At 54.3% G+C, this 12,770-nt stretch overlaps 1 protein-coding gene across 3 annotated transcripts in view; it reads left to right on the top strand.

The window, feature by feature from the left end:
- Positions 1-11,489, top strand: part of GALNT14 (polypeptide N-acetylgalactosaminyltransferase 14) — a 209,509-nt gene extending 198,020 nt beyond the window's left edge. For 2 of the 3 annotated variants that reach the window (XM_027622060.2, XM_027622059.2), the window contains 2 exons: positions 9,619-9,738; positions 10,922-11,489. In XM_027622060.2, coding sequence (XP_027477861.2) covers positions 9,619-9,738; positions 10,922-11,080 — 279 coding nt within the window. In that variant the 3' untranslated portion in view covers positions 11,081-11,489. The remainder of the gene's footprint in view (positions 1-9,618; positions 9,739-10,921) is intronic. The other variant, XM_027622061.2, reaches the window with a different exon arrangement.
- Positions 11,490-12,770: the final 1,281 nt, after the last annotated feature.

Raw genomic sequence — 12,770 nt, 5'->3', positions numbered from 1 at the left:
TGGGTGATGCTGCTCCAGGGTGGCAGGCCCGCCCTGAGTCTCCCCGCGGCTCTAACCCGGACTTCCAGGTGGGCACGTCCCATCTGGCAAAACCATCACCATTGTCGGCACCCCCGCCCCCGCCCCGGCCTGTCCTCAGCAGGCCTGCACTCCACCTCTGCTCTCTCCTGCCTTGCCCAGGTCTGCAGGAAGCCTGGGAATCCGTTCTCACAAAGGTTGCCTCGTGCCTTAGTCCATTCATCAACGTAGCACGCCCATGTTCTGTGGGTCAGTGTTCTTCCCTCTGAGGATGGAACTCTTTTAAAGGTCACTGGCAAATCCGCAGCCTGTCTCTCCCTCTGTCACACTTGTGTGCTGGATACGTTACAGCACATCCAGCTCGTGGCTTCTCCTGGCTCCCATGGCACTGCCTGATCCGGATTCTCCTGCATTCCTGTTCTTTCTGTCTCTTTTCTTTGCTGGCTCCCCTGCTCCACTTTCGTGTGCTCCTGGTGAGTATTCACAAAGGTTCTTAGGTCATTGTTCTTGTCTCTGGAAACGGTGTCTTGGAGATTTTATCCAAGCTTCCAGCTTTGGCCCCATCCTCTGTTTCACTGATGCACAAATTCTAGTTTTCATCCCTCCCAGAACTCATCCATTCACTCCATAAACATCTCTCTTCTCTGCTAACTGCAAAGACACTGAGATGAATGGCTAGGTTGCAGGTCTCTGTGGTCCCTCGAGGGATCTAATGCAAGAAGAAGCAAGTAAGCAGCTGTTCTGTTATAATCTCTGTCCTGGATGGTAGCACCGAGGGACAGTATCCGCCATATGCATGAGAGTCAGGGATGTCTTGCCAGAGGACTCGAAAATGAGCTGCATCCTGAGAGAGGAGTAGAAATAGACCATGTGAAGAAGGGGAGAAGGAGCAGCCCAGGAAGTAGAGCACGCGGGAAGGTCTGGGCTGTGGCTGGGTGACCGGTGTGAGCCCACAGCCACCACAGAGTTGTCTGTGGTTCTAGTAGACAGACAGGTACAAGCAGCTGCCAGGCACCACAGCCACGTACGTCCCTGCCCCACTCCTTCTCTCCGTGTCACTGCCCTCTCCCAAAATGACATAGTTTGTTCAAGCGGCTCCACGGCTCCAATGCCACCTGTCTGCCCTGGCTCCGCATTCTCCTGGTCCCCATTTATGCAAGTCCCTATGCCTTCTCCCCTCAAATAGCTCTTCTTGGACCCTGCTTTCTCTCCTCCATGCCCGATCAGCCTTCCTCAGCCGTGGCACCGTTGATGTTTTACGCTAGATGGTTCTCTGTGTGGGGGGCTGTCCTGTGCTCCGAGGCCTGCCCAGCAGCATCCCCGGCCTCTGCCTGCCAGGAGCACCCCACACACGCCAGTCGTGACAATGGAACTGTCTCCAGGCTATCCCGAACACCCCTGGGGCATAAAACTACCCAGACTGGGAACCACGGTGTTAGGTTAGAGCCACAGCCTCCAGTCCCTGCCCCTCGTCCCCCTGCCGACATGTCACCATCAGACCATCGTTCTCCACCTCAATACAGCCTTCAGTGCTCCCCGCTGCCTGCCGCAGAAACCCGCACCCACAGCCTGGGGTTTGAGGCATCGCAACACTGGCCTCCAGCTTGCAGTGAGCTTTCCCAGACCCGTCTCTCTGCTCCAACAGGACACGGGAAGGGTAGCCTGAGTTACACAGGAAAAGGGAAAGCAAGCAGAAGTGTCGATTTTGCTTTAGGTACAGCAGCCCGGCTGGGAATGACATAGTTTGTTCAAGCGGCATTTTGTAAAATGATGTGAATAGGTGAGGCGCATCCCTCTATTCTGAATTTGTGTGTGGGCGCTGTTCATAGGGGATCCCAATGGCCAGAATGTTGTCACGCCCCTTTCCCTGGAACGGGAGCTTGCTCGATCTATCTTCAGCGAAGCAGCGGCTTTTCTGGTACTTAATGTCTTTGGCTGCATAAGGAAGTGGGAGGAGGGGGGCCATAGGATCTCTGGGTCTTGAGGCGGGGCTCCCCAATCTCCAAAAGATTTCCAGGGCTTTATTTGCCTGGAGAATAATAGTACCTTTCCAGCTGACCTTCCAATGGCACGAGAAAGGGGTGGAAAAGCAGTCATCTGTGGGAAACTAAGGGTGATCATAGTAACAGTCTTCAAGTGAGCCAAGAGTTCTTTCTAGAAGCTAGTGCCAAGCTATCACTCCTTCTTGCTTTGGAGAGAACAGTTGGGTTTGTGTAGCAGCAGTGTGAATTCGGGGAAAATGGAGGAAGACCCTGAGATCCATGTTCCGCCTGCTTCCACAGAGGACAGTGAGTGCCCGCAGTGCTCCTGGCCCCAGGCTGCATGCCGGGGACAGGGCGGGGCTGGGCTGGATTAGACTCAGCCCCCTTCTAGAGGGGTCCATGGCCAACAGCAGAAAACGTCCAAGTTTTCTGAAGGTGTAAACCCACTTTAGACAGATAGAAGTCTACATAACTATTTCAGCTGGAATAATCCCCAAGTGTGCGTGTGCGCGTGCGCATGCGCATGTATGTGGGCCATACACCCTTGTAGGACTGACCTATGTTACCCTTCTCGTCCTTTCGGTAACTTTCCCTCCTTCCTGTGTAAGAAAGACAGTTCTGTCCTGCTCGCCAACCCTTTCTGCTAATGCATTAGGGCATTCAGGGGTTCTCTCCTCCAACCCTGCTCTGCTCCTTCGCCTCTCCTACATGTCATTTCTCCTCTTGCGCTGCCTCTTGGCCTGTCCAGATGGGGTCACGTCTGCCCCTCCCGCCCCTTCCCGTGACTCATTCCGCCCTCTCTCCAGCCACCTCCTCTTCTGCCTGGGGGAGGCCGTATCAAGGAAGGGACGCAAGAGCCCTGTTGAGGAGGTGTTACTATTATCCTCATTTTACAGATGAAACCAGGGCCTGGAGAGATTATCCAAGGTCCTAGACAGTAGGCCCCTCCTCGACATGGATGGGGACTGGGAAAGAGTGTGAATGGAGGCCCACATTCTGGGCTCCATGCCAGACCCAGGGGCACACACAGCACCGGCTTCCAGCCTGGACCTCCTCCCCTTTACTTCCTGCCCTGGCTCTGTTCCCCGCCCCCCCACTCCCAGGCTGCATATCCACCTCGGTCACTCCCCTCTAAACGTTCCCCTTTGGGCCCAGCTCTGTGCAGTAGGGACTCAGTCTACCCTTGGGAGGACTGACCCAGGGTAAAATCTACACAGATCCTGAAATCAGGTTCAGGCCATTTGGGTGGAGGATTCCAGGGTTCCACATATCTGGAGTAAAAGAAAACCAGCGGGTTCGAACCAAGAGTTCAGATTTGTGCTTCCAGCTGGTCACACACTCTCCAGCAGTGTTATCCCCCAGCCCGTGGGTGCCCTCATTGTTGAAAGGAGACAATCAGAGCATGGTTGCTCTCTGCCTTGGATGAGGGCTCATATCTCTGCCCCACCCCCAGCCCATCTATCCCTCCCCCTGCCTGCCTTCTCTTTCTTGGCCAGCTTGTCAACCTTGGGAACAAAATGTTTAATCTTGATGTGTACTGAAGATGTCGGCAGGCTGATGCCTTGGGTGAAGTACAAGAGAAATACATCATCCGTTTGCAAACGTGCAAAGCCCAAGAAGCCTCCAGGTTAATGAGTTTCCTCTTAGCTTTATTGGATTCTCTAGAAAAATACTTGTGTGAAAGATGGAAGGAAGACAGATGCACTAATCGCACTGCTGTCCCAATTTAAAGAAAGGGAGAAAAACAGAAAAACTTTTCAGTGTGTCCATCTACCTGTGTTCCGGGCAGTTTGGGCCACTGGCTTGTGAAGGATGCACATACGCAGCTGGACACTCAGGTGGGCGAGAGAAGGTGAGCGCTCTTCCCCACACCTGCGCTGCCCTTGGCGGGTGGGCCAGGACTCCAGGGCTCGGCAGCAGGTCCCAACAACAAATGTCCTGGGTGTAGGTTTTTAATCACATGCATATGAAGTGTATCCTGACAGCTTGGGGTGAAGTGACAGGAGGGACCGAAAATAAAAGACCCCAACAGTGAGTCCAGCGAAGATCCCAGTCAAAGGTGGGGAGCGTGTCTCTGAGCCCACCAGATCACCCTGCTGCCGCCTGGTCACCAGGGAGAGGCAGAAGTCTGTGTCCGTGTGGCCCGCTCTGTCCCCAGCACAGCCAGTCGGTGCCTTTGCATGATCCTTCGGCATCCGTGTGCACTGAGAGGCTGGCTGAACTGAAGTGTGGCTTGCGCCCACTTGTTCGTTCCAGACACTGTGTCTGAAGAGGGCTTCGGGGGTGTGTGTGGCCTTCAGTGTGGCCCTGGATGCTCTCAGCTCAGATCCAGTCTCACCAAAGAGGCCCCGCGTTCATAGTCAACCCTGTGGTCTGCTCCTGGCGTTGCCCAGAGTGACTCCTGATCTCTGTTCCCTTCCATAGAGTTGTACCTGCCTCCAAGGATCACCTTGAGGATGAATAGACTATGACTGTGAAGCTTCAAGAATCAGAAGCCCTTAGAAATGAGCTAGTTTGCCCACCTAACCACAACATAACCTGCAGTGCCGCTCAGCATTTGCAGTCTCTTCCCCATTGTGTGTAGTTCCCCCACGCAGAAGAGTGCGTGGATGGGGAGCTCACCACCATCAGTAACTGACTCGGGCTTCTGTGCTCATGAAAACACAGCCCCTGCCTTCTCTCCACGTGGGAGTGTTTGTCTCCTCACCCGACCATTGCTCCTCCTATGTGTCGCCAAAATCCTGTCCCCAGAAACTGCGTCGGAGCCAGCCACCGGCCTGCAGATTCCACAGGCCTCGTCTGGGTTAGTCATCCCAAGGCCCCATGAGCCATGTCCTGTTACCCCGCTGTCTCACAGATGGGGTGAGCGAGGCTGAGAGAGGCCAGTGCTACCCCGGTCATACACGAGTACTGGCGGGCTGGCTGCTTCCAGGGGCCAGGCCCTTCACACTAGGCGAGGGTGTCTCAACCCCAGCACTGTTAGCATTAATACCAGATAATTCTCTGTTGGGGGGACTGTCCTGTGCCCTGTAGGTGTTTGCCCACATCCCTGGCCCCACCCACTGGGTACCAGTAACAACCCCCCCTCCCAGTCATAGTCATCAAAAAGTGCTTCCAGACACTGCCACATGGTGGGCGGGTGGGTGGTTGGATGGATGGATGGATGGATAGATTAGATAGATAGATAGATAGATGATAGATAGATAGATAGGAGCAAGATCAGCCCAGTAGAGAGCTGCTACCCCAGGCTGGTTGCTTCTTGCCTACTAGTGGTGGTCCTGGGCCATTCCTAGGTCAGCTCTGTGCCTGGGCCCTGACTCCTCTCATGCCTGCCTCTTTCAGAACTTGGGTCCTTTAGACGTGTCCTCTTAAGACCATCTTTCCTCTCTGCTGCTCCATCCAGTACTAGACCGTGAACCCTGGGCTGGGTGCTGCGGCCTATTTCATCCCAGGCCTCAAGGCTGCCCCCAGATGGGCATTGCCCAGAGAGAATTCTACTGCCCCCACCTGCCAGGCTGCTCCCTTCTCTGCACGCAGGGGCTGTCCTCCAGAAACTCCCGCTAAGCACAGAAGGCCGTGAGGCTGTCCAGCCTGGACCCCCCCGCCCCCATCACCAGTTCCCCTCTTCCAGGGCAGGAGCAAAGGGGCTAGAGGGCCAGGGGTGGACCTCCTCCTCCTCGGCCCCTTACTGGTCTATCTGTGAGGGGGTGAGGCCGCCCACACCGTCTCTGGGTTACCTCCTGTGGGTATGACCATGTCTGTGTGCCCTGGGGGTGGGGGCTGCGACTTGGCCAGACACCCCCAATAGAGCTGTCAGCACATGGCCCAGCATGCACCGATCTCAGCCAGGCCAGCCTGAGCAACCACTGCTACCTTCCCGAATCCATTTCTGACTCCGGGATTCGTTTAATAAACCCATTCATCACTGGCCATTCTGGAAGCCTGACAGGCTGCAGAATGGGAATCGGAAAACCTCTCCTCACTTCCTGCCCCACCTGCTTCGGTGTTCTGCTTCTCTCTCTCCTCTCTCGCAGATGTGGCCAGAGAGCTGTGTTCCTCTGAGAAATTGTGAGGCTGAATTATTTCAGTGCCAGTAAAGCACCAGCTAACGGAAAGTCCACTTAGTGTAAAGGCTTCGATCCCCTGTCTGTGCATGTGCGCATTCTCCCCCTGGGGATCTTAAGGTGATTTCCTCCGAGCCCAGCCCCAGCCGGGTGCCATCTGCGTTTGTTCCGGAAAGGCATGAGCGGATGGGGCATCTCAGATGTCAAAAGAAGTACCACTCCTCTCCCACCCCCACACCACCCTCAGGACGTCCAGTTTTTAAAGCCCCTAGGATATTATAAAAGAAGCAATGCCAAAATGAGCTTTTCGGAAATTGTGGTATAACTCAAGTTTTTACGTTTAATTAGTTAATGCTTTTAACATAAAAAATACAAAGTGTGTTGTAGTAATCAAAATAATTACAGGATTTATTTTTTGAATGCTAATTCACGGTTCACAGCAGCTAGTGTGGGCGGGCAGTGGGCCAGAGGGGTGGACCTTATCTTCTTTCCACATCGCTGAGTCCGTTTAGCCTCATTTCTCGACAATGGCAGAAATCTAAAGCTGAGGCCAGTTGTATGGCGGGCCTGGGCAGCGGTTCCCTGGCAGCCCTGCCCTTGGGCTTGGGCCTGGGCTTCAGGCCTTTCTCTCCCTTCCCCACGTGGAGTTCTTTGGACACGTACCCAAGACCAGCTCCCACCTTCTAGATCACACTCCAGAGGTCCGGAGCCCCAGGACCCCCATCCAGATGGCCCTAACCTGACGTCAGGACCTGCACGGATCTCCCGAGAGTAGACTGTGTCCCTAGCACACACCTGGGCCCAAGGGGGGCCCTGTAAAGGGGAGTGACCGAGTGAGCATGGATATGCAGACAGTGGAGTGGATGATGGGGGATGGCAGACCCCGGGCGGGAAGAAGAGGGGAGCAGGCCCAGGAAGCCAGCTCCGTGTGTGCCCCGCTCTGATGTGGAGTCCGTAGAACGTGGGCCTCCATTCGTACTCTTCCCCAGTGTCTGTCCGCATCTGGGAGGGGCCCGCTCTCTCAGCTGCCCCCTCCCTAGTCCCCTACACGGGCTGTGACCTTCGTTCCCCTTCTCATAGGGGCTGCCAGTGGGAACACTGGCCAGCTCTCTGCTGTCGAAGTGGGGGTGATCTAGAGTTTTCATATTTACAACGTGGAAGAGGGATCTCAGTGACAGACATTACCTGTGATTAAACCGGGGTCGAGGGAGCCGGGACCCTGGCAGCGGCAACAACAAAGGAGCTACAGGGAGTCGGTCAGGGAGAGTTGCATAACTTCTGCGAGGCTTTCGTCATGTAGAATGGGGACAATAATAATAATAGCTATCTAGTAGGATTCTTATGAAGACGAACGTCCTCTGTGCCAAGGCCCCAGGACAGTGCCTAGCACATAGTAAGTCCTCAGGAAATGTTGGCCGTCAGTAACAGGGTCATGATTACTGCATCACCCCTGTGCATACAGACGTCTTTCCCTTTCAGCTAATCCTGGAGGGAAGCAAATGGCATGCATAGTATGGTGATGTTCAAGGCCAGGGGAGAACTTCTTGATACGTCCCAAGGAGTACATTTCATTACATTTAGTATTAAAAATTTTAAATGTATATAGATCTAGAAATAGATGGGAGAGTATAAAGAGCCCCTGTAGCCATCCCCAGGCTTCAAGAATTTTTTTTTAAAGACTTTATTGATTTATTTGAGAGAGAGAGAGAGAAACAGCATGAGAGGGGAGAGGGTCAGAGGGAGAAGCAGGACCCCCGCTGAGCCGGGAGCCCGATGCGGGACTCCATCCCGGGACTCCGGGATCATGACCTGAGCCGAAGGCAGTCACTTAACCGACTGAGCCACCCAGGCGTCCTATTTTTTTTTTTTTTAAGATTTTATTCCCAGGCTTCAAGAATTTTTTTTTTTTTTTTTAATTTATTTGACAGAGAGACACAGTGAGAGCAGGAACACAAGCAGGGGGAGTGGGAGAGGGTGAAGCAGGCTTCCCTCTGAGCAGGGAGCCCGATGTGGGGCTCGATCCCAGGACCGTGGGATCATGACCTGAGCGGAAGGCAGCCGCTTAATGACTGAGCCACCCAGGCGCCCCAGGCTTCAAGAATTCTTAACGCACAGCCTGTCTTTTATCCATCTGTATTTCCATCGCCGCCCCCCACCCCCCCCCCGCTCCGCCCCTGCCCCAGGGAGTGCCTTCTGGTCTAGGTCTTCTCCCAACACCGGCAATTTGAAAAGGGACATGAGAATCCACACGCAGGACCCTAGGGGGACAGTGGCTCCCCCTGGGCTGGTGGCCTCATCCAGGTATCAGGGACAGGGAAAGTCCCAGATCAGGAGAGGCAGGGTGGCCTGGTGAGGCAGCAGAAGGACCCAAGCCTTTGGGCAAGGAGGGGAACAAGCCAGGGCACAGAAAGACACCGAAGATGTCACCAGATGGCAAAAGTCAGGAGGGGTGCCAGGGCCAGGAGGGGGCTGCCGTGAGCTAAGGAGGGTGCAGAAAAAGGAGCACATGAACTCCGGCTCAGCTTACGGGACACGTGGTCCTAGAGCAGGGGACTGGCCAGCTAACGGATCCTTGATTCATTCTCAGGCCAAGGAGAAGTAGCTGACGAGCAGCCTGGTCCAGAGGCTGGGGGTCAGCTGGTCAGCAGGCATGGAGTGGAGAAGGGGTTCAGCCCTTGACGGGTCCTCTCTGCAGCTCCCCCCAGGGCATCCAATTCACCAGTCACCTTCTTTGCCCAGTGATGAGGCCCCTACTTCACAGCCTGGGAAGGACCTCATGTAGGCTCACATTTTCATCCCTCTGACCTAAGAACTCGAAGTGGTTTGAGCTCCTTCAGCAGCTCCTTGCTCTCTGATCTCCGGCATTTTGTGTAATAACCGAGAAACATTCCTTGTGATGACCCTCAAATGGAATGACCCTTTCCTCTCCCCACCCTCCTTGTCTGCTCGCTTTCTCAGTTTCCCTCCCAGCGGGGGCTCTGGGGCCCAACGATCTGTTCCCCTAGAGTGCTGGAGTGCACACGCCTGTGGGGACCATTTTCTGTCTCGTGACCTGCTGTCCTTCTGCTTTTCTTCCACTCCCTCCCTCGGCACACTCCCTGTTCCCTTCATCCCACCGTCTGTCCTTTTCAAAGAAGGGACATTCTAGAGCCAGCTGGGGATGATCTGCCAGGTAGCTGCAGTGTCAAGTGTGGGGACTAGATACAGATCCCAACGGAGAAACTAGAGACCACACGGCTGGGCTGGGGTGTGGTTGAGGCTTCCCCACCTCGAGCCCAGAATTGTTCAGCACCTCCCAGAGGTGGCCTGCGTGCCCGGGCCAGTCCCCTTCCCAGGTGTGGAGATGGAGACTTCAGTGGGGGCAGTACCTGGGCGTCTCTGACTAGTGGATCCCATTTTCCAAGGTGACTTTGTTGATGGTCTGTTCCTGCTCGGACCTCCAGTGCTTTTTACCAAGCTGTGCTAATTCTCACACGGCCCCAGACATGCCCCAGACGTGTCCCAGCACGCTTCCAAGGATCCTGATATGAACCTTCTGGCCTCTTCCCCTCCAGATATGGGCCTTCACATACACCCAGCAGATCCTCCAGGAGGAGCTGTGCCTGTCTGTCATCACCATGTTCCCGGGTGCCCCGGTGGTTCTCGTCCTCTGCAAGAACGGAGATGACAAACAGGTGAGTGCTCGGTGGGTGCACTGGGGCATGGCCACCTTCAGTGACGGGACTGCCTGTGTGGGTCCGAGTCTCGTGTGCAAGACCAGGGAGAACCTCTAGAAGTGGAGGGGCTGATCAGAAAGACGTCCTTCTGGTCAGGAGAGGAGAACAGGGGCACCAGCTGCAGCGGTCAGCTTGTCCCTGAATGCCGGCGGACCTGGCCAGGCCCCAGTGGGCACATGCATCTTGTGCTCGCCCGTCTAGCTCCAATGCCCACCTGGCATCCCAGAGCACGAGAGCACTGGGACAAAGCCTTCAGGGCCGCAGGATGAGCGGCACTGGAATCTTGGCCTGCGGGGGGACTCGGGCTCTGGCAGGACGTGCCCTCTGGATGCACCACGTGCCCCGTCGGGCCCACGCTGCTGACCCCACGCAGTCTCCTGCCGATTGGGTGTTGGCATTAGAGAGATGGACATCCAGATGCCCTTTGTATGGTTCACTAGCCGTGGGATCCACGGCAGCTCACTGGACTTTGGTTCCTTCCTCTCTGAAATGGAAGTGAAGATGCCCACCACACAAGGGAGTCACGGAAGTGCGCCCTGGTGCCTGCGCCGTGGCAGTTCCCCAAAACGCGTTCATCACCCCCCTTCCTTGTCATGTGAGGTAAAGTCTGGGGAGCAGCGGCACGAGACCCCCTTCTCTGCTTGGGCCCTTCTTGAGCTGAAGGGCTTTGGAGGAGCAGAGCCTGCTGGCATTGGGTGCTGCCCAGAAGCCTCTCTGCCCCCCTGTGCCCCATCCTCCCGCTCGCTCCCACATCTTCCTGATGTGCAGACGCTGAGTGCTCGTCTTTTCTTTGGTTGCTCCCGTGACTCACGTGCTTCACGTTCTCTGGCCTAGTGCTTGGAAAGTTATTGCCTTCTAATGAGTTCTCCTAGTAAACATACTGATTTTGCTTTTACTTTTTTATCCAAAACAAAAAACAAACAAACAAAAAACAAAAAGAACAAAAACCAACAGTAATACCTGGCAAAGCAATTAGTTGCAGTTTTATTCCTCCGTGAGACCATGAAGTCAAGTCTCTGGGTGACCCTAGCCATGTGGTGTAAACATGTCTGATTATTCTGGAACTCCTGGTATTATTGATAGAACCTGGGCCCTTAGCCAGAGAATTCCGGTTCATGCTCTCTCCTCTCCGTCTTCTCAGCAATGGACCAAGACTGGTTCCCGCATCGAGCACATAGCCTCCCACCTCTGCCTAGACACGGACATGTTTGGTGATGGCTCTGAGAATGGCAGGGAAGTCGTGGTCAACCCATGTGAATCATCACTTATGAGCCAGCACTGGGACCTGGTGAGCTCGTAAGGACCCGAGCCAGAACCAGCGGGACTGTGGGTGACGTTTCCCCGGATGACAAGCAGACTGGAAATCAGGCTACGAGCAGCCCACAGCTACTACAGATGCTCTGAACTGGGAGGTGGAGGGAGAACCCCCCGGACAGGAGCAGATGTCTCAGGGAGGATGGAGGAAGGGAGTGTAAACCAAGTGGGGCTCGGAGACAGATCCCACGCGTTCTCCATGCTGTTCCGTTCCAGTCCTGGCCCGGTCTGCCCCTCCCTGGAATCTGGGGAGAGAGCTCTCACGGGGAGTGTTTATGTTGTTTCCTTTCTTGCAGAGGAGGCCAGAGAGAAAAGCGTTTTTTTTGTCACGAGGCCTGGACTAAATTGAGAAAGAGTGGAGGTTGTTTTCCAAAACAAATAAAGGAACCTTAGAAGTTTTCTCTGCGTATCTCTTTATTTGTTTCTACTGTTAGCACAGCACTGAGCTGTGTTCTCCATTCAGAGGGGACGCTGGCTGCCACAACAGGCTGTGTGACCTTAAAAAGACACACAACTTCTCTGGCCCTTCATCTCCCAGTACATCACGTTGGGGAGCAGGAGCAGATCCATGGTTCTTACCCAGGATTACAGCCTCTCACCCGGAGAAATCATGTCTGCTCTGGGCTCCAGGTTCCAGCTTCAGGGGATCCCGGTGGGGCCCAGGCTCCTCAGCTGATTCTGGTGCCCCTCCCTGGCTGGAACGACTGCCCTAGATGTCTGTCTGGGTCCTTGTGGCTTTATGTCTGTGGCCACTAGCTGGGAGTTTCTTTAACAAATCCCCAGTAAGCCCTGGGAATTGGGTACTGTGTTTGTCCATGCTTATTAACTAAGGTTTAAGAAAAGAACCAAGCCAGGGGCGTCTAGGTGGCTCAGTCGGTTAAACATCTGCCTTCGGCTCAGGTCATGATCCCGGGGTCCTGGGATCGAGTCCCATGTCAGGCTCCCTCCTCAGCGGGGAGTCTGCTTCTCCCTCTGCCCCTCCCCCTGCTCATGCTCATTTTCTCTCTCTCTCTCTTTCAAATAAATAAATAAAAGTCTTAAAAAAAAAAAAGAAAAAAGAACCAATCCATATTGTTTTGAAAATTCCCAAAATAGGCCCATACATTCTCTGCTGAGGGACATTCTCTGCGAGCTGTTTGGTAACGGTCTTACTTATCTACTGCTGAGTGACAAATTACCCCCTTAAAACAACACACATTTGTTATCAAATGGTATCTATAGGCCAAGAATCTAGGCATGGATTCGCAGGGTCCCTGGCTTCAGAAGGACTGAAAAGGCTGCAGTCAAGGTGTTGTCAGGGGCTCTAGTCATCTCAAGGTTCAACCAGGAGGATCTGTCTCAGGCTCACTCAGTGGCTGTTGGCAAGGATTTGGTTCTCACAGCCTGTTGTCCAGAAGCCGCCCCCGGTTCCTTGCTATACAGGCCTCTCCAACATAACAGCTCACTTGACTAGAGCAAGCAAGCCCCGGGAGCTGAGGGTGCCAGCAAGATGGAAGTTATAGTCTTCTAGAACGTAATCTCAGAAGTTACCATCCATCACTTTTACCACCTTCTATGTGATAGAAGCAAATCCCTAGGCTCAGCCCACACTTAAGGGGAGGGAATTACACAAGAAAGCTGATGCCAGGAGGTGGGATCATTGGGAGCCATCTTGGATTCTGACTGTCACAGTAACT

This window comes from Zalophus californianus, chromosome 8, assembly GCF_009762305.2.
Source record: "Zalophus californianus isolate mZalCal1 chromosome 8, mZalCal1.pri.v2, whole genome shotgun sequence".
Taxonomy (NCBI): Eukaryota; Metazoa; Chordata; class Mammalia; order Carnivora; family Otariidae; genus Zalophus; species Zalophus californianus.
The sequence above is the reverse complement of the archived record's forward strand: the minus strand, read 5'-3'. Positions and strand labels throughout refer to the sequence as shown.